This window comes from Phocoena sinus, chromosome 6, assembly GCF_008692025.1.
Source record: "Phocoena sinus isolate mPhoSin1 chromosome 6, mPhoSin1.pri, whole genome shotgun sequence".
Lineage (NCBI taxonomy): Eukaryota > Metazoa > Chordata > Mammalia > Artiodactyla > Phocoenidae > Phocoena > Phocoena sinus.
Window position 1 is genome coordinate 22,713,407 of NC_045768.1, and position 26,132 is coordinate 22,739,538.

The 26,132-nt window shown below is 40.5% G+C and overlaps 1 protein-coding gene across 3 annotated transcripts in view; it reads left to right on the forward strand.

The window, feature by feature from the left end:
• LPAR1 (lysophosphatidic acid receptor 1) overlaps positions 1-19,780 on the forward strand; it is a 160,328-nt gene extending 140,548 nt beyond the window's left edge. For all 3 annotated transcript variants that reach the window (XM_032636462.1, XM_032636461.1, XM_032636463.1), the window contains one exon: positions 17,302-19,780. In XM_032636462.1, the coding sequence (XP_032492353.1) occupies positions 17,302-17,603 (302 nt within the window). In that variant the 3' untranslated portion in view covers positions 17,604-19,780. The remainder of the gene's footprint in view (positions 1-17,301) is intronic.
• Positions 19,781-26,132: the final 6,352 nt, after the last annotated feature.

Here is a 26,132-nt window from a genome sequence, read left to right on the forward strand (position 1 = left end):
AACACAATCTAACTGCTCCTTCTTCCCCCTCCTTCCTCCACTTCGCTGATCATGCTACCACTATAGACGTCTATGAATGGAAGTTCTTGTATCTTTGAAAGTGCAGAAAAAGAGTTAAATTAAAGCCTGGTTTCAGTTTGCCACCCTTTGTGGTGGGAAAGTGAGTCAGCAAATGCTCTATCCTTGGGCCACCACTTCTTCCTCCACCATGGCCTCTTGTCAACCTCACCGAGCTTAACTTCCCAAGACTGGGAAAATGGGCTTTTAAAGACAATTTGTCACCTCTTGAACATCAAACTCAAAAAGAGAAAGAAACCTTAAGTGTAGATGCCATCTGCCTTTATTTACTCTTCATCACCCTTCTCTTTCAGAAACAGCTGGACAGATGCAAGCTTTTACTCTAAAGAGCAGTTTATAGAAACAGATTAAAGAAAGGATTTGTTTTTAAATTTTTGAACAATAACTTGATTTAATTAACATAGTCACTAATTGTATTATAACTGAAAATGCCCCAGCCCTTGGGCAAAAATCTGAAAAATGCAGGGAAGTTGCTGATGAAGATTTTGCCTGAGGGTTCAGAAAATCAAATACTCATTTCATTTCTAAGGGAAATAATTTTTTTAAAAATCTAAAGGAAATTTAAAGAATTAGTAAATATAACAGCTGTAATCTGATGTGTCCCTCTCAAATTCATTTGTTGAAACCTAACCCCCAAGGTGATGGTCTTAGGAGGTGGGGTCTTTGGGAGGTGCTGAAGGTGGAGCCCCCATGAATGGATTAGTGCCTTTATAAAAGAGACCCCACAGACCTCCCTAGCCCCTCTCACAGTGTGAGGATACAAGGAGGAACTGACAGTCTGCAACCCAGAAGAGGGCTCTCCCCAAAACCTGACCATGCCGGCACCCTGATCTTGTACTTCCAGCCTTCAGAACAATGAGAAGTACATTTGTGTTGTTTACAAGCTACCTAGTCTGTGGTATTTTGTTACAGCAGTGTGAATGGACCAGAACAATAACTATATACATCTATAAATGGAATTCTCAAATTCTAGGAAAAATCCGAAGATCTAGAAATAAGTGATATTTTCTCATTTGTTGAGTGTGAGAAATATAAACAATATAATTTTATACTAGTGACCTCAGCAGGGTTGGGGAGGCCTGGGGCAGTGCATGAGAACTGTAATAGTAAAGAAATATAAACAATATAATTTTATACTAGTGACCTCAGCAGGGTTGGGGAGGCCTGGGGCAGTGCATGAGAACTGTAATAGTAAAAGTAGACAAACTTGATTCTCCCTTAGATGAGTTTATGTGTGAATGGAAAATGCTATAAAATGTTTTCAGCTAGGAAAATACTTGCAGCACAGAATAAAATCACAGTTTTCCAGGACTTTGGGGGAAAACTTTATTTACTGTTTTAAGTTTTCATTTTAATACAATGAGAGTGAGAAAAATAGCCTATCAAGGATATCTGTATTCTTCTCCCTGGAACCTGTAAGTCCCCTTACACAGCAGAAGGGACTTTGTAGATGTGATGAAATTAAGGACCTTGAGGTGGGGAGATTATGTTGGATTGTAGGCTTGGGAGATGGAGGCAGGGTCCATGAGCCATGGAACACAGGTGGCCTCTGAAAGGTGGAAAAGTCAAGGAAATGGGTTCTCCCTAAACCTCCAGAAAGATATCCAGCCCTGCCAACTCTTTGATTTTAGCCCATCTCAGACTTCTGACCTTTAGAACTATAAGATAATAAATTTGTTGTTTTGAGCTCCTAAGTTTGTGATAATTTGTTATGGAAGCAGTAGAAAACTAATGCAAATACTTAGGTTATATTTAAGGATGTTGCTGTTCACCTCATATGCTTTTCTATATAAAAGCATTACTCTACCACTGACTTTGCCCTACCCCCTCCCCCCATTTGGCAATGTCTGGAGACATTTTTTATTTTCATGAGTAGGGTGGGTGCCATCGTCATCTAGTGGATAGAGAGGCCAGGGACGCTGCTAAACGTTCTACAATGGAAAGACCAGCCCCTCAACAAGAAAGTGTTATCCAGTCCAAAATGTCATTAGTGCCCAGGTTGAGAAATCCTAAACTAGATTGATTTTCATAAGTATGCAGGAAGTTGAGGCCTACCGTGCAGTTTGCTCTATATTACCTGCGTAGTCTATCTAGTACCTGCAGTCTCCAACAGGATGGCTGTTAGACATATGGCTATTTAAATTCATTAAAATTAAATAATTTTAAAATGAAGTTTCTCAGTCACACTTGTCCTATTTCAAGTGCTCACTGGTCACGGTGCCTAGTGACTACCATACTGGATAACTGATATAGAACATTTCTATTATTGCAGAAAGTTCTGTTGGGTTGTACTGGTCTTTCAGACCCTTGCTACCTGGAGTGTTATGTATGGACAAGTAAAATCAGCATTACCTAGGAGCATGTTAGCAATGCAGACTCTCAGACCCCACCCCAGATCTGTTAAACCAGAATCTGTATTTTAATAAGATCCCTAGATGATTCATGTTCACATTTAAGTTTGAAAAGTCTCAGTGACTTTCTCTTGCCTTGTTTCCTTTCTCCTTCCCTCTGGTGCTCCTTCTGTTTCCCTTTTGGCTGCACAAAACGCCTTTCTTCTCAACTTCAGTTTCTAGGCTTTTCAAGCCAGAGCTATGTCTTATTTCATCCCCTCCCCCCTCCCCCCTCCTCCAGAGACATTTAACACACTGTCTTGCACAGCATAGTTGCTTGGTGTTATTGTTTCTGGACTGAATTGTATTGAAATAACTTCTGAGCAGTCTTAGTATAGGTCCTTTTTCTTTTAACCAAAACGATGGCTATTTTCATCTTTTCCTTTATAATATGAGCATTTCCTAGAGTTTTGATTATTAAAAAAAAAAACCTTTTCAAATATTGTGAATGAAAGGTTCATTGTGAATTAAAATTCCTAGTGATTCCACGATGTGAAGACGAGAATGCATCATAGTATGCTGTCTCTGGGTAACAAAATGAAGCAGCACTTTTTACTATTAATATTAATTACAGACATCTCCAGAATCATCATGTGTTCTATTGGAATAATTTGTATCGCATTAAAAACTAAATGCCTCATGTTTGAGTCATCTAAGAGGATTATCAGGTTTTTTTTTTTTTTGGTATCAATCAAAATCTGTTACTTTATGTGGTAGCTACCACTGCAAGGAATTAACTTGTTCTTTCTTTGCACCAGTGCAATGAAAACATTCATCAGATGTTTTGGAGGTAAGGTGACGTAGACTCCATGAACGGCTTGATTTTATGAGTGTTGCAGCTTGTAGCATACATAAGAATTAACTCCTGTAGCAAAGGGACAAATTAAAAATTGTAGTTTAATTAGCCATAGACTATTCAGACTGTAAGGGATCTCTTTCATTTTGCAAATAAGGAAACTGAGACCCAGAGAAGTCAGTGTGGGGCAAAAGATGGTCCCATTGCTTGTGTTTTGTGGAAAGGGCAACATGGGAGACCTTTCTTTTAGACCTCTTGTCTTCATTTCATAAATGCATGCAGTGAGTGAACCAGAAGATCCTCGCATGCCCCTCGCAACTTTGAAAACATTTTTAATCCAGTTCTCCTTATTTTAAAAGTAATGTTCTTTTCATAGTTTCACACTGCCTCTCTGTAGACTATTTCCATCTGGGTGGAAACCCTCACTACAGTACTGGTATTGAAGTTGGATTTAAGTTCATGCTTCTTTGTGCATATTAATCTGAATTTTAAAAGTTTTAATTTCATACATAGGTGAATAAAAGTGTCAAATTATGTAAATTCTCTGTTAGAGTTCTGCAATTCCAAACTTACTAGACAAAGCCAAACAGACTTAAAATTCCTGAAAGCACAACTAGCACTGCAAAAAAATAATTTGGTCCAGAGATTTTGGTGTGGATTGCCTAGAATTGTAAGCAAAAAGTTGTTTTAGGACACTTTTTTTTCCCCTGAGGATAGAGCATTGCCTTTCATTGGACTCTGAGAGGGGCTGATGTCATAGAAATGATTAAGAACCCCCAGTCTTTTCAACTCCTGAAATATATATATACAATCTGAGGGCTGGTGAGAACATGACTTTTGCAAGATTGCAAGTTTTATTAGTAGGATTTCTCGAAACCTTTTTTCTCGAAACGTTTTTCTATTAAACGTTTTCTTCCTTCCTCTAAAATTTCTATGATTGTGAACTTAATGTAACTTCTATGAAATAATCCCCAAATGATGAAAATTCGACAACAGTGCTGTAGAGATGACAGTCATTGACAAGAGTAGTGTGGGTATCTGCTTAGTTAAAAAAAACTTTAAAGAGCTCATTTTAGTCAAAACCCGGTTCTTTTTCTTGCTGCTTATGCTGCCTTTCTCCCTATCTTTCTAGTTGTCTTTTTTTTTCTTCTACCATAGGTCTTATGCTCATCAAAGAAAGTATGATGAGAATACTCTCGTTTGGAAAACACAGGTGTCTATAACTTACGCAAGAGATAGCACTGATACAAAGGTTTCTCCCTATATGATCTGTGTGCAATTCTGATCTGTTGGAGCTTTGTGAATATGCTAAGGGGGTTGGAGGGTGGGAAGGCAGGATGCAGGAAAAAATTTCTTCTGCCTGAATAAAACGTTGCACATCCATATACAAGTTACTCACCCTCAGCCCCAACTTTTAAGCCATGCTTACATGTATTATTTATTTGATAAATGTTCTTGTGTAGTACACTCTTCAGAAGTCTTTAATCAAGCAACCTCACTTGTATTATATAATAATAGTTCCATCTTATTGGAACTTTCTAATCTTATACTATTCCATCTAATAAGATGGAATGGTCCTATTTTTGCTGATCCTTTGCTTTGTTTTTCTTACCAGTTTAGGTGTTGGTTTACTTTGCATGTTGTACCCTGGAGCACAATGGGGAATTTTAAAAAAATCAAATACTTAAGTGCAAACTGCAGAATAAACTGTCAGTAGTCAGACTAAGCAACTACATTTCACACTTTGAGGTGCCTTGTGTATGTTCCATATGTGGGTTGCCCCTGATAAGTTCAACTGGGCATTATAAAAGATACCTTGTAGAAATGCATTTAAAAAGTGTAATTGTAGGGGCTTCCCTGGTGGCGCAGTGGTTGAGAGTCTGCCTGCCGATGCAGGGGACGCGGGTTTGTGTCCCGGTCTGGGAAGATCCCACATGCCGCAGAGCGGCTGGGCCCGTGAGCCATGGCTGCTGAGCCTGCACGTCCGGAGCCTGTGCTCCACAACGGGAGAGGCCACAACAGTGAGAGGCCTGCGTATCGCAAAAAAAAAAAAAAAAAAAAAAAAAAAAAAAAAAAAAAAAAGTGTAATTGCACTTTATAACTTTACATCGTTAAAATCAAAAGCCACAAAAGACTGGAAGAAATAGGAGGTGTCTGAAAAATAAAGGTTTATTAAAAGGAAACCATCAGTAGTAATTTTGAAAAATTAGAGCCCTGAAAAGTATCAGCAGAGTTTAAAATCTTAAGAGGTAACAAGACTCTACAAATTGGACTTGAAGGTCTACGTCGGCATCATAGCCCTGGATGAAATCAGGAAAGTCCATTTCTCTCTCCAGTCTAAACCGGAAGCAGATATTTTAGTGACAGCTTGGAGCAAAAAGTAGGCAGATGAATCGCCACAGCTTATATCTTCCCTAGCAGGATTTTTCTCTCTGTAAGCCCGAACTGATTAAGGTCTTTTATTAAGAAATGTATATGAAGTGGGTGGGTGAATGTAACGAGAAAAGCAAGGGAAATGTCTGGGGTGGTCCAAAGCGTCCCTTCCCTTTCCTTACAAAAGCAAACATGCAACCCCTCTCGACTTCATTTGTTCTTAGGAAAATTTTTTGTTTTATCTGTTTTCTTTTCTCCTTTTGCCAAAACTAGAGTGTGGTGGAATTCTCTCAGCACTGGCCCTTTCCCTGCAGCCCAGCTGTTTCAGGAGGGTGGGGTTCAGTCCTACTGAGGTGGCCGGAGGGCATCGAATGCTGACCACCCACCCTCAGTGCTTTCATGGTCTGATCCGTCCCCACCATCCCCTCCTCAGCCATGTGGGCAACAGAAATGTGAGGCCTGCGTCCGCTCCCTGAAGAAGTTCCTTCCCTGCCTTATCTGTTTTTTTCAAACATCTCATCTGGCTCAGGCCCTGTCGTTAAAAACAAGACAGCCTCACCCAGCTTCACAGTTAGGAGGAAGATCTGGCCTCCGCCTTGGGCCTTGAGCGGGGGACTCAGTCCTGCCTCTCCTCGTGGAGGGGCCCACACTGTCGCGTGGCCAGGCGGCAGCATCCACCCCAGAGAAACTTGGAGCAAGCTGCCCAGAGACCCCCCACTGGCTGGCCAGCTCTGAACAGGCTCAGAGTGCAGCGTCTCCATTCCTGTGTTCCCAGGCTCTCCGAAGCCAGAAGGATTTCATTGTTTCCAGAACTCGAGAGCAGCAGAACAGGCTAAGGTGGCCCATTACTCTTTGAAATTGTTCCCCTCTGCCTGAAGCATGGGAAAATCAAGGATCACTTAAACTTTGTATTAATTTGTCTCTTACCTCAAATCCTTTTTCATATGAGGTAGGCTCTAAAAGTAAGAAATGAAAAGAAAATACTCCTTTTATTTCCAACTGAAAGAAGAAAGGGGATGACCTGGAATTTGAGAGCTCATCAAGAAATGCTTGTGGGGACTTTCAGAAGGTTTTTAAACTGAAGGAAAGCAGGCTGATGGTCCCTTTGTGGCTGAGGTGGCAGTGTACCAGAGAACACAGCCCTGCAGTTTGCTCTCTCTCTGGGCTGGAAGAACCAATAGCAGTTTGCCCCAGATATCCATATTTCTTATAGATTTATTCCTTGAGTTTTCCCTGAAGGAGAACAAAAGGGGAAAAAATGGAAGGAGCCTACTAGGTGGCCTCATGCTTTATATTCTACCTGCAGGGTGTCTCATTCTGTCCTTGCAGCAGTGTTGAAAGTACATATTATCCCCACTTGACAGATAAGGAAACTGAGGCTCAGTGACATTAAATAACTTGTCCATTGTCACACAACTAGTAAGGGAAAGAAACAGTATGTGACCTCAGGCCTATCTCTTTTCTCCTATAACATAAAATCCTCCAGTTGTGCAGCCTGGGAGGTTAAAAGAAATTTTATCTGCAAGGAGCCTCAATCCATCCTCTTCCTCACCAAGTAGCTTATTTTTTTTTTTTTTTTTGCGGTACGCGGGCCTCTCACTGTTGTGGCCTCTCCCGCTGTGGAGCACAGGCTCCGGACGCGCAGGCTGAGCGGCCATGGCTCACGGGCCCAGCCGCTCCGCGGCATGTGGGATCCTCCCGGACCGGGGCACGAACCCGTGTCCCCTGCATCGGCAGGCGGACTCTCAACCACTGCGCCACTAGGGAAGCCCCCAACTAGCTTCTTGAGTGCCTGTGGGAATAATGCCTGAATATTGTCGATTGTTTCCTTAATTATTAAAGAGAAACATGCTCTTTGTAAAAAACCCAAAATTACAAAAATATTTACATTAAAATTTAAAGTCCATACTGCCACCCTGCCTCCTTGTGGTAACTCCTGTCAACAATCTGGTGTGTATTCTTCTAGACTTTTTTGTAATACATGTAAGGTATATATGCATATCTATAGAAATTTTATAACAAATAGAGTATTGTAACCTTACAGACTTAATACAATTTGTGTATCTTCTGACGTGGGTCAGTACAGTAGAGCAACGTCAGTCTGTGTGATGGTTGCTTACCACTCCACTTATATATAATGTCGGCGAATGTTTAGATTTACAGTTTTCCCCCAGTACAAATATTGCTTCATCAAGCATTCTGTATTCATAGTATATGCTGCTTCAAGTATTTCTGGATGGGATGCATTTCTACAGGTGGAATTGTTAGATAGGACATTTTAAATTTAGACATTGCCAAATTGCCTCCAAAAAGGTTGTCAGATGACTCTTCTGTCAGCAGTATATCGGTGTGTCCATGGATTTACTACTCATGCCGTCATTAATAGGATTATAAATCTTCCCCAGTCTGTTAGCTGTACTTTTAAGATAAGAATATAATATTTAATGCAGATGAGCTTTAGTTCTGAAGCCAAAAGAGCTTTCTAGCGTTTCATTCTTGGATTGAAAGACTCAACCACCCAGCCATGGACATTGCTGGACAGCCATGCCCCTGCCCCCTCTCCCTGCCCACACACACAGTCTGAGCCACTAAGCTCCCTGCATGCAGAATTCTGAGAGGGCCAGACAGATGCTTCTTACCAACAGATGGGAAAAACAAACTAAAGATGATTTGGTGCTAATTCAATCTTTCTTATCTCAGTTTCTCTCTCTGTCTCCCGACCTCCCTCTCCCCCTCTTTCCCCCCCCCGCCTTTATTAAAGTATAATTGACATATAACAAGCTACATATATTTAAAGTATACAGTTTAGATATAACTGATAATAATCAATTTCTGGTATAGCAATCTAAAAATCTGTATGTGGGGCTTCCCTGGTGGCGCAGTGATTGAGGGTCCGCCTGCCGATGCAGGGGACGTGGGTTCGTGCCCCGGTCCTGGAGGATCCCACATGCCGTGGAGCGGCTGGGCCCGTGAGCCATGGCTGCTGGGCCTGCGCGTCCAGAGCCTGTGCTCCACGGCGGGAGAGGCCACAGTGGTGAGAGGCCCGTGTGCCGCAAAAAAAAATAATAATATAAAAAATAAAAATCTGTACGTATATGAACATATATGTGAGGGATATGTGATGCACACACACACACATACAGAGTATATACCTATTCTTAGCTTTCCCTTAGCCAACTTGATTATTAACAAAAACTTTGTAAAACATAGTAATTCATGCCCATAGCCACTTTTCTCTTATTCCTTTCACAGCAAAACTGCCTAAAAGATTTGTCTGTACTTGGAGGGTCCAGTTTCTCTCCTGTTCACTCTTGAATCAACTACAATGAGGCTTACATTCTCAAGACCCACTGAACTGTCCTCAGGTGACCTCCTTATCGCTAAATCCTTTCCTTCAGTTGCTTATAGGTTTCCTCCCCTCCTCTCCCTCTTCCTAGCACTCAGTCTATCAGCGAATCATATCAGCTTTACCATCAAGCTTCTCATGTTCAGAACCACCCTTAGCTCTTGTCTGGATCACTGTGTGAGCCTCTAGCTGCCCTGCTTCTTCCTCACTTGCTCTCCCATAGTCTCCAAATACTGTCCTCCTCTGAAAGATATTTTACTGATTTATTTTGTTAGTAAAGGTCTTTCACACCCTTCCTAGAACCTAAGCTCCATGAGGGGAGATAGTTTTTCCTGTTTGGTTCACTGTGGCATCCCCAGTACCTAGAATAGTACCTGACATATAGTATACACTCATATATTTAGATGAATTTTTTAAAAAGGGTTAGTCGACTATAGCCTTAAGACCAGGTCATTCAGCTCTGACAGTTACCAAGAATCAATTGTTTTTGCTGCTAAGGTGCCAGGTTATTCTAACAATAATGTAACTAGGTAAATATCACGTTATCTAATCAAAATGAGGGCAATGAGAAAATGTTTCTGGGAAAGCTAAGGGGAAGGCTTTGTTAATATTCAATGAAGACAAGTTGCAAAAAGAAACCGCTTTAAGTTTGCTGGGGAGAACAACTGTCAGTGTGGGGAAAACCATAAAAAATCAAGGTTTTTGTACTCAAATTGCTTTCCAAGAATTTTAAGTTCTGACTCCACTTTGAAGAAGCCAATTTGGAGGGAGTTAGTATGTGATGCTTTATTGGTGTGGCTTTGCTTGGAAGGTGATGCAGAACTCCAGTTAACAGACCCATATTCAAATATAAAGCCTTGGTTCTAGGTTAAAGGATTGGCACATGAATACAAATCGGTATTTTAAATTCAAATAAAATATTGAAGGTATCATTTTTATAATTTTGTATTCTGAACAATTTTTAAATTAATTGACTGTTAGCCTCAACTGAAGCTTATTATAGGGTATCTGTGTTTGTGTGTGCACACATTTTTTTTGTCTCTGTTGTTAAAGCATAATTGATAGCATTTTATGTGTATTAACATTTTATGTGTTTTAACACCTTGTTCTTCTTACTTAGCAGTGTATCTTGGAGATCATTTGGTAAGGATAGAATTTCTTGAGAACTTTAGAAAGTTGAATAGAATCCCACTTTATGAATCAACTTAATTTATTTTACTTCTCTACTTGTGGTTGCCTAGATTATTTCCAATTTTTAAAAATAAACAATGCTGCCAAGAATTCCTGGCACGTACATAATTTTATTATGTGTAAATATATAGGATAAATTCTGAGAAGTGATCTTGATGCAGTTTGTTTTGATGGCTTTAGAACTGATTGATTTTTATTCAGGATTTATGTGTTAGAACTTGCTTTGTGATATTTTGTCTTAGTTTTGAGCAACCGATATTTCACTCTGAACGTGTAGTTAAACTGATTGAAACTCATGTACAAAAATATGTTTATGATTTGAATTTGGAAGTCTTTAGCCTAAATACCCACTTCCCAATTGAATAATCATTTTTATCACTTAAAAAGAACTTTTTAATACAAGTTTCTGATAACAAGAGATATCTTAGGCACACAGCTATCTCACTGTAGAACAGACTATGCCTCCCTCCTACTCTGCCAAGAGCATTTAGCAACTGTAAGAGACATAGCCAGTCTCCAAATGCACTATCATATTTACAGTTTCTGCTCTTCTTCTTTCTGTGTCTTTCAGCCATTAAGTATATATATATATAACCATTTATATATATATATATATATATATACACATAAACACATACATAATTTTTAAATAAACATTTTTAGATTGCAAGAATATTTCTGAATATGCTTTTGGATTAAATTTTAATTTTTCCCCTCATTTTGTTAGTAAAATAATGAATTATAAATTAAATTTCCATTATGTTTTTTCGTCCTCGAATTTTGTCTTCTGGGTAACACGCATCTTGTCGATCCATGAACTACCACAGCCAGTAGTTCATGAACTGCAAAGAATAAAATCCACAGGATTCTGTCACCAGCTATCTTCTGTGCGTATTTTCAGCCAGATTTCAGTAGTCGTTTAGACTTGTACCATTTTGGGAGAATCCTAATTCATAGCTGAAAAATTAAATATGTTGTAAAACCAATTACAAATTCCCTGTTTATGTTGGACTTTTTCTAAGGAAAGATTCTGGGCAGGGGGAGTTTCATTTATCCTTTAAGAGATAAGTATTATTCAAATCACTTTGGTAACAGCTAGACCACAGTCATGCAATAAGTTTAGTATCATTTTCTCAGTTAGACGGTGTTGAACTGTGGCTGACAACACTGATTTTCTGTGAGGTTTAAGATTGATCATTTTTAAAATAAGGGAGGGAAATCTGGGTTTGAAAAATTTTGTAATCACTATGTTTAGGAGGCAAAACAGATTTAATTGTTCTGAGAATGGTGAATTATCTCCTGTGTGAAGAATATGCAAGTGACATTATCCCTTTTTCGTTGGGTCTCGTATGAAAGAAAATAAATCTCATTGTCTTTTTTTTTGTGTGTCTTTTTTAAGACACTAAGACGCAGTGACTGTTTTGAATGTGTATGGGTATGTAACACGTACATATTTGTTATATGTACATTTATATAGTATATGTATGTGTATATATGTATGTATGCATATATATAAATTATATATTATTTTTAAGTTTAAAATATATCTGTTACTTAAAAATGATAAGGGCTTATAAGAAAAACCTTTGTTAGGCATTTAGAGTAGCATTGTTTTTTAGATATTAGTGGGTAATAATGCTCTGGTGAGCCAGTCTTATTCTAGTTAGTTCACTCCAAGACAGAGCTGGGTGGAAATCCGAAAACATGTTTAGGGGGGCAGAGGAGAGGCGGGGACCCATCTTAACATGGTTTAACACACATTGATTTCGTAGGGAGGACCGAGATCCTCATTTTAGAAGCAAGAAGAGTGAGGCCAAGGAGAGGTTAACTCGGACACAGCAGCAGTGTAGGATGGATTTACCTTGACTCGTTTTAGATCTGTGAGATGTCTGATTTTTTTGTCAAAACACAAATTTGCCAACCAGACTGGAAGTGCTTTCTGTTTTTTTCATCAAAAACCTTGGACTCCCTCCCTTGAGGTCTTCTCTGTCAGACATTTTTTTCTTTTTAACTTTGGTTCTTATGTTCCAAATATAAGCAAAGTTCAACGAGTTAGGAAAAAGTCCCTCTAGAAAAAAGCCTCTAATTCTGAGACCAGATGGTAAGCATTATTCAGCTGATGGGGGTGTGTAGATTTCAGGGAAGGTGTGGTAATCTGATCTTGCTCTGCAGCTGTGACCCCTTCTTCCAAAACAGCCTCCTTCCTCACTGCTTTTTGCGTCCACATTCCAGCATCTCTCCTTCCATCATCGTGGGCACCGGGGCCCTCACAGACCGGTTTGACAGATGTAGTAGAAGAAAGGACTGAAGCTCGCTCGAGGAAGAGCGACTTCTGCTATTTATTCCAAACGACAGATATATTTTGATTATTCTCCTCCCCATGTTACTTGCAATATTGGCAAATCATGCCAAATGTAACCACTCTTGTTCAGCCCACTGAGAAACAGTCTTAAAGGACTCAAATTGCCATGAGCCCATCAGGGTGTCTTTGAGGCCTCTCCATCTGAAGTCGTGCAGGTACCTCAAGCTGAAGATAAATAAAACCTAGGGCACCATCTGTGTTCTCCTCACCTACCCTGAGAAAACACCAACTGATAGTTTCTCCTGTATTTCTTCCTTCAGTGGAAGGTAGCACCATCCTTCTGTCACCCAAATGGAACATCTAGGAATCATTCTAGACTCATATCTTTCTCATCCATTCCATGCAGTCCATCTTCTAAATACTTTTCCAATCCTTTCATACCTCTCTTCTCCCATTGCCACTGCTTGTGTTCAGGCTCTTCTTTCACCTCTGGAATTTGGAAATATCTGATGGTTTTGCCTTTATTTTTATCCACATCATTTTCTTCTTCCCTTCTCTTACAGTGTTGTATATTAAATGAGACTCCGGCCAATGAGGCCAATGAAATTAAAATCTCATGGGAGGAAGGATAGGTGAAGATCATTATTATGTTCTGCAGGCCATTGTAGTATGTGGCTGGGGCTGAGAATAAATGCTAGACTGGAAAATTTTCAAATATCTTTGCCAGGCTATGTACAAGGTCTTCACGGTCTTGAACATCTTATCATCTGCTGCTTCTGCTTCTGACTTTACAATAAGCAACCACAAACTACTTGTGCTTCCTCTTTCTTTCATGCTATTGCATACCATCCTTGGTTTTATGCCTTGATCTGTGGGGATTCGTCCATCAGAAATGTTCCAGAAATATACAAACTACCTAAAGGACTGTCCCTACTGAGTACCACATTATCTTTTTTTTTTTTTTTTTTTTCACATTATCTTTTACATCATCTTGGTAGGTACTGAGCTGACCCATGAGAAACTCCAAAATGATTTGGGGCTTCCATGCTTCTCTGTGTTCCTCTCTTTTCCTTCTTGTTATTCTTGTCACATCCAACTGCAAGTCCTAGGAATCTCTTATCATTAGGATGGTGTCATCTCAGAACTTTTTGAAATGCCAGGTCTTCATGGTCCAAAACATGCTTCCACCTTTTGCCCTGGAAGAAATCTGCCCTGGAACTGTGCTACACCAGCCTACACACATTATGCTTCCCATGATGGCAATAGGTAGTGTAGTCAGGTAGATGTGCAGTGTCTAGAGGGCTTTTACGTGTCATATCTATCTCAATTTGATCCTCGCCACACCCTGTGGAGTAGGCAGAGGGCTATTATTTCTCCACTTTACAGATGTGGAGATGGAGGTTCTTTTCATTCTTATCAACCTGCCTTATAGGTGTGCACTTGAGTCTCTACAGATTATATGTTGGTAATCTGTCCACAGGTTACAGATCAAGGGTCCCCAATGCACATCTCAAGTTCTATGACCCAACTGGATTATGGTTGGCTCCTTTTTACTAAAGGGGCTTGGTCGTAGTTTTTGTTTTTAGAAACTTGGTGGTAAATCCGTGATTTGAGCAAAGTTGATCTCATAATGTTCAATCACGACTGTTTAGAAGCCTAATCACCTTGGAATTTTCCAGGGCCCATTTTCCACTGAGGTAGTCCACCTTCAGCTTTTGGTCAGTTTGATCCTCGGCACCTCTGTGAAAGAGAGGGGAAGGGAGAAGGAAAAGCTCTGTATGATTGATTTTAGATGTTGATTTTTGAGGCCTGTACTATGAGTCTCTTAGATTACTCAATCAGGTCTCGAAGATCCAAACACAGAGTGTTGGGACGGTGTGGTTGGGCCTAATTATAGTACTACTAAAAACAGTTCCTTTTAATGAAGAAGAAGGGAGGGGAGTTCCTCAGTGAAGCACCCATGTGTATTAGCTCCTGGTCAGGCTATGGTGTCCCCACTTCCTGTCTCTAATCTAGGCTCCTTGCAGAGTTGATAAGGCCCATTGGGCTAGTTCCTGAGACCATCATGGGTTTTATCGCAAAAATCTTGCTCTTTTTGAATTTAAAAATTAGAAGAAGTTATAAACAGCAAATGACTGTATTTGAATTCTGCCACTTTTGAAGAAAGTCAGACAGCTTGAGCAAATCCATGAGAATAAGGGTCTTCCCTTCTGCTGCCTGGAAGGAGAAAAAGATCGTTTATTTAAAATAAATCTATTGAGATGCATGTTGCTGGTATCTAATCAAGCTCTGAATTTGAGCTCAACTAGAGCTTTGATAAAAGAAAGGGAAAAGGAGACTTGAAAGAATGCTCTCCCATTCATGAAGGGCCTGCATGTTTTTAGTTTCCAAGTAAATGGAATAATGGGACCATGTATTTTCCATCCAGGCATTTTCCATCCTGAGAATAATTCCCTTCCCAGCTTCTCAATGAATAATGCATTATTTCTGAAACTCAAGAGGCATTCCTTTGATTTTCCTTTATGTTTAGCTTTCTGAGTGATTTTCAAGCAAGGAAATTCAAGGACTTGGAATGAATGCTTTATTAACATTTTTACTTGAAGTTCAAATAGCTCCTTGGCTATTATCTCCTGATTTTTGAAATATTTTTTTTTCTCCCTAAGCAAAGTCTAAGGTATTGTATTTATTAGAAAATGAAGCACCTTGGCCAGTCTTCAAAGCGAACAGCAGTTTAAAACCAATACACATTTGTGTTTAGAACAAAGAGCTTTATGGGGATACTCTGCTCCTTGCTTTATTTTCATTTCCCTGCTGAAAAGTTTCAAAAAAAGAAAGCTCACATTCAAAACTGGGCTGTTTGGAGACTAAATCTCGTTTGTTTACATTTTATGAAACTCATTCCTTGAGGCTAGTACAATTCATGACCCCAATCCAAGCCCGCCTTCACCTAGGCCAGTGCCATTTAAATCAAAAGCTTCAAATGCACTTCTGGGATCATCCCTACTCTGTCTGCTCATTGTGTAGCCTAATTACACATAAGGAGGGGCCCATCAAGTAAGATGTAATGGGACATGATGGTGCCCACCAGTTCACGGTCTCTTCGCCAAGGATCCCCAGCTCATTCCTGGGGTAATACGGTGGTAGATTTTAATGCTATTTCACAACCTCCATTTCCCCTGGGAGCCAAGTGAATGGTTTCAGGAGCTAAATAAGTTGGAACCAAGAACATAATTTGCATTTCCATCCCTTTACAGTTATAGTAAAATATTCATGATTTAGAAGAGTTGGGGAAGCAAGAGAATTTAAATAGGAAACATCTAGAGCATAAAATTCTGGTTTAAAAGATTTAATTTTATTAATTTAAGAAGTGGGAATATAACATAGTGTTTTCTGGAGCATGGACTCTGGAGCCAGCCTTTAAAAGCAGAAACTCTGGGGTTTGCCTCGGGTCTGCCACTTTCCAGGACTGTGGCGTTGAGCAAGTTATTTTACTTTTCTGTTTCTCAGTTTCTTCCTCTGGGTGATGAGATAATAGTTTCTATCTCCTACAGCTGTGGTACAGATTAAGTGAGTTAATGTTTGTAAAGCATATAGAAAAGTACCATTTAAGTGATAGTTGACTTAAAATAAAAATAAATGTGAAAAAAAAAAAAAATAAATGTGCATCTTACTGTTGGAAATTGCTATTTCCAAACAGGCCCGTGCCGCTGAGCAGATAATAACAATATTATTGCTACTGCTGTTTCTGGTAAGATTTACTGGGTGATTATTTTCTGGGCACTCATTTACTCCTGCCACGCCCCAAATGAGGCAAATGGAATCATTTCTGTTTCTCAGATGAGAAAACTGAGGTAAAAAACTAATTTGCCAACACAAGGACCTATGGTGTAGCATAGGGTACTGTGTTCAGGATCTCGTAATAACCTATAATGGAAAAGGATCTGAAAAAGAGTACATATATATGTGTATCTACACACACACACACACACACACACACACACACACACACACACACAAACACAAAACTGGATCACTGTGCTGTAAACCTGAAACTAACACAACGTTGTAAATCAACTCTACGTCAATTAAAAAAGGAAAGCAATTTGCCTAAGTTCGCCCAGTTTGTTAAATAGCAGAGCAAGGATTTGAGCCCAGTCAAACCGAATCCAGAAACTGTGCCTCAACTAAACGTTAAAGGGTGTTTGTCACAGTGCTTTTGCCTGAAAACAGTCTTACACTATTAAAAACTGTATTTTGGGGCTTCCCTGGTGGCACAGTGGTTGAGAGTCCGCCTGCCGATGCAGGGCACACGGGTTCGTGCCCCAGTCCGGGAAGATCCCACATGCCGCGGAGCGTCTGGGCCCGTGAGCCATGGCCGCTGAGCCTGCGCATCCAGGGCCTGTGCTCCACAACGGGAGAGGCCACACCAGTGAGAGGCCCGCGTACCGCAAAAAACAAACAAACAAAAAAAAACTATAAGCATCAAAGTGTGTATCCTGACTGCAGGATGTCTCGATTTCATACCGCAATTGCTTAGCAAACTCTGTTTTGCTCAAAATAATCATCGTCAGTGTCTCAGAAATACCCAATTTTAGTAAGGTCTGAATTAATGAGATTTTAATCAGTTGCTCATTTTATCGTCAAAACCTTTTCTGATTATTTCAGAAACTGAACATTTTATTGCCAATGATGATCCGGTGGCTTTGAAGCTCAGTATTTTTACCTTGAACTGAAATCGTGTCACCCCATGGTTGCTCGCCTCATCATTCTATTTTTCTGTTCTCTCTTTTTTTCAACCTCCCGATCCCGCTCCCCGTCCTCGCAGGTGCCTTTATCATCTGCTGGACTCCTGGACTGGTCTTGTTACTTCTTGACGTGTGCTGCCCACAGTGTGACGTTCTGGCCTATGAGAAGTTTTTCCTTCTGCTTGCCGAGTTCAACTCTGCCATGAACCCCATCATCTACTCCTACCGCGACAAGGAGATGAGCGCCACCTTCAGGCAGATCCTCTGCTGCCAGCGCAGTGAGAACACCAGCGGCCCCACGGAAGGCTCCGACCGCTCAGCGTCCTCCGTCAACCACACCATTCTGGCTGGAGTTCACAGCAACGACCACTCCGTGGTTTAGAAAGGAAACTAACTAAGATGAGCCGCGGCCGTCATCTACTGAGGGATGATCATCCTCCCCCTTCCCAAAGGCACGGGCAGGGTGAGGTGTGAGAGAGAGGAAAAACACACTCGTGTGCTTAAACACTAACCCATGGCAGTATTTGTTCCTAGACCCACCAAGACTTGATGTATATTGAAAAATTAGCTTATGGGACATCCCTCATCCTACTCCCCGTTCCTTTTGAAAGTAGAAAGTGGAGACCTTGCGATAGAATTCATAAACAGACTCTGGAGTGGCCATTTACACTACACTAACTAGTCTTCAAAAGATTTTGTGTGGTTTGGTGCAAGTCAGAATCAGTTCTGACTAATTGAATCCACAACTTCATTTACATACAGGCTTCCTTGTTTTTCTTTTTAAAGGATACATTTCATTTAATAAACACGTTTATGCCTATCAGCATGCTTGTGATGGATAAGACTATAGACTGTTTTTAAACGACCATAACTCCATTTTTTTCCTTATGTAGGAAAACTGTAAATTAGAATTACTTTTCTAGAAAGCATGCATGTAATGTATGTATGCAGTATGCTGTACTTAAAAAGATAAAAGGGTATTAATTTTAAATCTTCTAGGAAATAGAAAAACCTAGATGTCAAAGCCAGTATTTGTTTAGGTTATGAAACAAACAATGATCTAATCACAATATTACCTTTTTTATTAAAGTGTTGTAACATGTATAAAACAAACAGGGAATGTAAGTTTATTATCAGAAGAATATGTTGTACTCTATAAAAGTTATAGAGATGAGCACAGTGGTATTGTTCCCACATATTTATAATATCCAAGTACATTCTAATTATTAGTTCATCAGAGGAATTTTTTAATGACCTGTGTTTTTCTGTATTATAATACATAGTCATTGTAGAAAACTTGAAAAATACAGAAATGTATAAAACACTCAGAAAAAATACTGATAATATCACAACCCAGAAGTAACCACCATTAACAGCTTTTCCCCTGCGTATGCCTATATGTATATTATATACCTTTTTATATAATTGGGATCATACTGTAAACAATTTTATAACCAGTTTGTTTTTTCCACTGCATAATTGCCACATTTTCCTGTGGCATTAAAAATTTTACAAAAACATAATTTTAATGGCTATATAATATTCCATTTAATGGATGCAACTCAGTTTATTTAACCATTCCTGTATTGTTGACTACTTAGGTTATGTCTAATTTTCACTATTATAAATAATGTTGCAAAACTTTTATGTACATAAAACTTCGTCCATGTAATTGATTATTTACTTAGGACACATTCCCATGAAGGATTTTTTTTTTTAATGTGAAATGTCTTTTTATGCTCTTACCTTTTATAAAAGGGGATTTCCTGCTTTTGCCCTATGTAGGTGGCAATTGTGAGGAAAGGCAGTTAAATTACCTTTTTACAAAGGAAATGCAGTGGTTACTTTAGTTGAGAGTGACTTTTTTATATAACAAGATGGACTAGAAACGGTCAACTGCCACAAATAGCCAGGATACCCTACTTAATATGTCTAGCAATTCCAAATTTCATTTGAACAATGGATGATCCAACTCTCGGTAGCCACAACTCTAGTGTAGAATTGAAGACAATGCAAAGAAATCAAACATGCCGAGTGAATAAAGGATCATCTTCATATTAAATAGCTTCTGTAGCAAATGGGTTGAGCGTGTTGGTACGTGACTGGATACTGTGTATTCTCTAAGGTCGCCCCCACAGATGCCGCCATATTAGGTGATACCTGTTCAACTGTCCGGGTAAACTAATTATTGCACCAGTTTGTCGTAATAAGTAACCAGTAAAGTCACAGTCACGAAGCAGGTGTGGGAAAGTCAGGAGTATGTTTGAGAGAGAGATGTCCAGAAGAAGAATGGTTATTTAGGAAGGAGGAGGTCAGTGCATGGTCACCATTTGAGCAGAGGGCAGACTCAACAAGTGCCCAAACTGGAAAGAATATGGGGAACCGGTTAGCAGAAAGGTGTTTGCACAGACTTTACACAAAATACAGAGCATTTTATAGTGGAAGGGAACCAAATGAACTTGGACTTTTACTCACGCGCATTTATTCTGAAGGAGATGTGGACTGTTTGAAATTTAAAAACATACTAATTGGACTTTAATAAATCATTCTCAATCAGTGTTTGCTAATGTGTGGTTCTGGTCAGTGCTGTTTCTTTTGTTGGAGAGTCATCCTTGCACTGCATGGTGCCTGCATTCTTTGACCTCTTTTCTGTTCCTGCCACAAGGGCTTCTGAACTCACAGGTGAAGCCACCATATGCTTCCCCAGCTCAGAACTGCTTTTTTTTCAACCTGAGTCATAAGTCTTTCCAATGTACAAGAGGTGGTGGTTTGTGTTGCATGAAAGGAGAGGTAACATCTTAGGACAATACTTCACTTGTCAGCAGTATAACTATTAGAGTGAGTTTCTTTTGGAAAAACTGATTTTATAAAAACTTTACAATGACTTTATAGAAAACTCTCACTAGGAGTTTATAAAGTTACAGTGGTCTTTATGTTTTTAGATTTAATGACTAACAGGATAAAAGTGGTAGGTATCTTCCAGTTATATGCTAATTGTATTTTTGATATATTGCTAAGACGGGAAAAATAACAATGGTTATTCAAATGAATGTCTCAATGAGTATTTGGAATAGAATACTGAACCTTTAAATTTAGGTGGTTGTAAGATTGTTAGAAATCAAATGTCTCAGGAGTCTTCTTCACAAATTAACCATGCTTTTTTTTTTTTTTTTTTTTAGTGAAACCGTAATTTCCTAGACTCAAAACCTCAGCTAACGTTATACAATTAGTGAGTCTTATCAGTTTTCCCATCCTCTTTCCCAGTTAGCTATTGCTTTAGGTTCCATTGTTCATCATCTTTCTCATTTATTCCATTAGTCTCTCAGCTTCTGAAATGGAATTTTGATACTGTTTCCAGCCCTTCTTCTTAAACCCAGAGTGTGACTTGTGCTAGATAAAAACCGTAGAAATGCTCCTCGATCAGGTCCCTTCATTACACCAAGGTAAGCAGAACATTTTTACATTAAGACCGTTTGAAACAAATTGCTTATTTTTTAACACCAAGTTTACCTGATCCCAAACCCTGGGAAGGCTTGGGGTCAGTTTGTGTGTTGGGATGGACTTGGATTCAGGCACCATCTGACAGAAGAAATGTGTGTAACGAGGAGCCAGAATGGCTCATCAGTCTTCCAAAGCAGGGACCATTCAGTCCCTATACTTTGTATAGTCTGCATATAAAATTCTCTAATTCTTCCATTGATAATGCTCATATTCACAGATTACTTACTGCTCTTCTGTTTAGTGATATGGCAGATAAAGACCCATTTACAAATCTAAAGCAGAGGTTGGCAAGCTAAGACCCAATGGCCAAATCTACCTGTTTTTATATGACCTATGAGCTAAAGATGGGTTTTACATTTTAGTGATTGGGGAAAAAAGAGTATTTTGTGAAACATGAAAATTATATGAAATTCAAATTTCAGCGTCCATAAATTAAAGTTTTATTGGAACACAGTCACACTCACTAGGGCTATGTGTTTTTTATGGCTGTTTTTGTACTACAACAGCAGTATCGAATACTTGCAGCTGAGACTGTCGCTCGAAGTCTAAAATATTTATTCTCTGACCCTTTACAGAAAAAGTGTGCCAACCCCTGATTTAGAGAATTGCATTTTCAGTCATTGCTATCCTCATTTAACTGTGTGTTCGTTGGAAGAGTTAGCAGAAATTGGGCACACCACGATCTCTTGAGCTCTAGACTGCAGAGAAAATTGTCAGTTGCATTCTTTATAATAAACAATTTTTATTTTGAAACAATCTCAAACTCACAGAAGAGTTTGCTGAATTTATGGAACATTTTCCCTGAGCCATTTGTAAGTTGCCAGTGTGATGCCCCATCATCCTTGAATACTGTGTCATTCCTACAGACAAGGACATTCTCTTTCATAACTTCAATACAACCATCAAAATCAGGAAATTAACACTGAGACATAAACTACCACTTAATTCACAGACTGCATTCAAGTTTAACTAGTCTTTCCAATAATGTTCCTTGTAGCAAAGGAATCCAATCGAGGGTCACTGGTTGTGTTTAGTTGTCATACCTCTTGAATCATCTTCAATCTTTTTTTTTTTTTTTTTTTTTTTTGCGGTACGCGGGCCTCTCACTGTTGTGGCCTCTCCCGCCACGGAGCACAGGCTCCGAACGCGCAGGCTCAGCGGCCATGGCTCACGGGCCCAGCCGCTCCGCGGCATGTGGGATCTTCCCGGACCAGGGCACGAACCCGCGTCCCCTGCATCGGCAGGCGGACTCTCAACCACTGCACCACCAGGGAAGCCCCATCTTCAATCTTGAACAGTCCCTCAGTCTTTTCTTGACCTACATGACCTTGTCATTGAAAGATCACAGGCTATGCATTTTATAGAATGTCCCTCACTCTGGGTTCATCTGATATTTCTTCATAATTAGATTCGTATCATTTATCTTTGACAAAAGAACATAGAAATGCTGCTGTGGTGCTTCTCACTGCATCCTGTCAAGGAGCACAGGATGTTGATTTGTTCCATTAACTTTGATTACTTATGAAGTCTGCCAGGTTTCTCCACTGTGAAAAAAACTATTTTTTCCCTTTTTGTAGGAAATTTTCTGTTCTCATCAAATTTTAACATCTAGTTTTAGCATCCATTGATATTTCTTGGATGAATGAATCATTACTCTGATGATTGCCAGATGATGAATTTCTAATTCTTTTCTCTTTAAAATTTATTAGTTAGCTGTCTACTGTGAAAAAAAGCTTTGTCCTCTCCTGTTTGTTTATTCATTTATTTATACAAGTATGGGCTCATGGATTCTGATTTTATTCAATTGGTTATAATGTTGTTATTATTTTAAAATTAAACTTTTGAGATAATTTTAGATTCATATGCAGTTGTAAGAAATAATATGGCGAGATCCTTATACCCGTAACCCAGTTTCCCCCAGTGGTGATAGCTTACAAAACCAGAGTATAACATCACAGTTGGGATATTGACATGGATACAGACAAGGTACAGAATAGTTCCACCACCACAGGAATCCCTCCTGTTACACTTTTATAGCCACACTCATCTCCCTTACACCCATCCTGACCCCTAGCAACCACTAATCTGTTCTCATTTTGTCAGTCACATTTTAACTATTTTTTTCATATTCCTAAAAACTTCTATACAACAACAGTTTCAGGGTTGGGGGCTGATACTTCCCAGAGTATTGAAGTGGTTGTTGTTGTGTGTGTCTGTGTATGCAACTTCCAGAGAGAGAGTTTTGTGATTATAAAAGCTACACAAACTTAATATTTCAAGGAATACAGAAATGAATAAAGTAAAAAGTAAAAATCTCTCCTGTAGGATGGAAGCTAGACCACAGATATTTGTTGAGCACGTTACCTGTCAAACAGACTTCCACAAAGTGATTTTACGTCTTGTTTTGTGCAACTTTCCATGTCTTCCCATTGGCATCAGGGGAGCCAGGCTTCAGGTTTGTTACTTGTTTTGCATCTTATCTCTTAACTTGCATCTTTCTTTCTGGAAAGGAATCTTATTTCACTTTGTGTTCTCCACCTCACATCACACAGTGCTAAATAGTATTTAATACTTGCTTGTCTAAATGAAAGAAAATGTGTGAGCCACAAGGAAGGGTATTCTTGACCAAGAAATGCTCCTTAGTTCCACAAGCCTGATAAAGGTTTCCCTTCATGTTTAAGAATATTGCAGTTAAAATTAAGTAAGAACAATGAAAAACCAAGGGCAACGCCTTTGAATAATACAACGTTTGTGCTTTCTGAGTGTCTTGTTTGACTTATTTTGATTTTTAATATTACCATATGTTGAATCTGTAATGTTATCTACAGCTTACAGAAGACATTCATATAATTTGTATTTTGATCTTTGCGATAACCTTGTTACACATGAGGAAACTGTGTCTCAGGGGGATAATTGGAAGCCTAATATTTGTTGCCTAGAGAACTTTTTGAATCTAATTACCTATTCTTTATATTGTCATTCATAATTCCTCATATGTACTTATCTATCTTGGTCCTCCAAATTATGAGTTCCTTGATCAGTATGATGCATTACATTTAAAAATTCCTTTAAAGAACCCAGAACAGGGGGGGGACCTTGAAGATGGCGGAAGAGTAAGACGCGGAGATCGCCTTCCTCCCCACGGATACACCAGAAATACATCCACACGTGGAACAACTCCTACAGAACTCCTACTGAAGGCTGGCAGAAGACCTCAGACCTCCCAAAAGGCAAGAAACTCCCCACGTAACTGGGTAGGGCAAAAGAAAAAACAGAGACAAAAGAATAAGGACGGCACCTGCACCAGTGGGAGGGAGCTGTGAAGGAGGAAAAGTTTCCACACACTAGGAAGCCCCTCCGCGGGCGGAGACTGCGGGAGGCAGAGGGGGGAGTTTCGGGACCGCGGAGTAGTGCACAGCGACGGGTGCGGAGGGCAAAGCGGGGAGATTCCTGCACAGAAGATCGGTGCCGACCAGCACTCACCAACCCGAGAGGCTTGCTGCTCACCCACCGGGGCGGGCGGGGCTGCGAGCTGAGGCTAAGGTTTTGGTTTTGGACGGAGCTCAGGGAGAGGACTGGGGTTGGCGGCTTGAACATAGCCTGAAGGGGTTAGTGCACCACGACTAGCCGGGAGGGAGTTCGGGGAAAAGCCTGCACCGGCCGAAGAGGCAAGAGACTTTTTCTTCCCTCTTTGTCTCCTGGTGCGCGAGGAGAGGGGTCTAAGAGCGCTGCTTAAAGGAACTCCAGAGACGGGCGCGAGCCGCAGCTAAAAGCGCGAACCCCAGAGACGGGCGCGAGCCGCGGCTGAGGGCGCGAGCCCCCGAGACGGGCGCGAGCCGCGGCTGAAAGCGCAAACCCCAGAGACGGGCGCGAGCCGCGGCTGAGGGCGCGAGCCCCCGAGACGGGCGCAAGCCGCGGCTGAAAGCGCAAACCCCAGAGACGGGCGCGAGCCGCGGCTAAAACCGCGGACCCCAGAGACGGGCGGGAGACGCTAAGGCTGCTGCTGCCGCCACCAAGGGGCCTGTGTGCGAGCACAGGTCACTCTCCACACCCCTCTTCCGCGGAGCCTGTGCAGCCCGCCACTGCCAAGTTCCCGGGATCCAGGGACAACTTCCCCGGGAGTACGCACGGCGGGTCTCAGGCTGGTGCAACGTCACGCCGGCCTCTGCCGCAACGTCACGCTGCCTCTGCAGCTGCAGGCCCGCCCCGCACGTAGTGCCCCTCCTACCCCCATCCCCCAACCCCCGGCCTGAGTGAGCCGGAGGCCCCGAATCAGCGGCTCCTTTAACCCCGTCCTGGCTGAGCGAAAAAACAGACGCCCTCCAGCGACCTACACGCAGAGGCAGGGCCAAATCCAAAGCTGAGCTCCTGTGAGCTGTGAAAACAAAGAAGAGAAAGGGAAATCTCTCCCAGCAGCCACAGAAGCAGCGGATTAAAGCTCCACAATCAACTTGATATACCCTGCATCTGTGGAATACCTGAATAGACAAGGAATGATCCCAAATTGAAGAGGTGGAATTTAGGAGCGAAATCTATGATTTTTTTCCCTTTTCCTCTTTTTGTGAAGGTGTACGTGTATGCTCCTGTGTGACATCTAGTCTGTATACTCTAGCTTCCACCATTTGTCCTAGGGCTCTATCCGTCCATGACTTTTTTTTAAAAATTCTTTTTCTTAATAATTAAGTTTAATTGTAATAACTTTATTATACTTTACCTTCGTTCTTTCTTTCTTTCCTTCCTTCCCTCCCTCCTTTAGACAACGAATCACCCCAAATTGAGGAGGTGGTCTCAGGGAGCAGGATTTATGATTTTTCCCCCTTTACCTCTTTTTGTGAAGGTGTATGTGTATGCTTCTGTGTAAGATTTTCTCTGTATAGCTTTGCTTCCAACATTTGTCCTAAGGTTCTATCCGTCCCTTTTTTTTTTTTCTAAATATTTTTTAATTCAATAACTATATTATACTTTATTTTATTTTTACTGTATCATCTTTCTTTCTGTCTTTTTTTCCTTCTTTCCCTCCTTCCTTCCTTCCTCCCTCCCTCCCTCCCTCCCTTTCTTTCCTTCTTTGCTTCTTTCTTCCTTCCTTCCTTTCCTCCTTTCCTTCTTTCTTTCCTCATACTTCTACTAATTCTCTCTACTTTTTCTCCCTTTTATTCTGAGCCGTGTGGATGAAAGGCTCTTGGTGCTCCAGCCAGGAGTCAGGGCTCTGCCTCTGAGGTAGGAGAGCCAACTTCAGGTCACTGGTCAACAAGAGACCTCCCAGCTCCACATAATATTAAACAGCGGAAATCTCCCAGAGACCTCCATCTTAACACCAGCACCCAGCTTCACTCAACGACCAGCAAGCCACAGTGCTGGACAACCTATGCCAAACAACTAGCAAAACAGGAACACAACCCCACCCATTAGC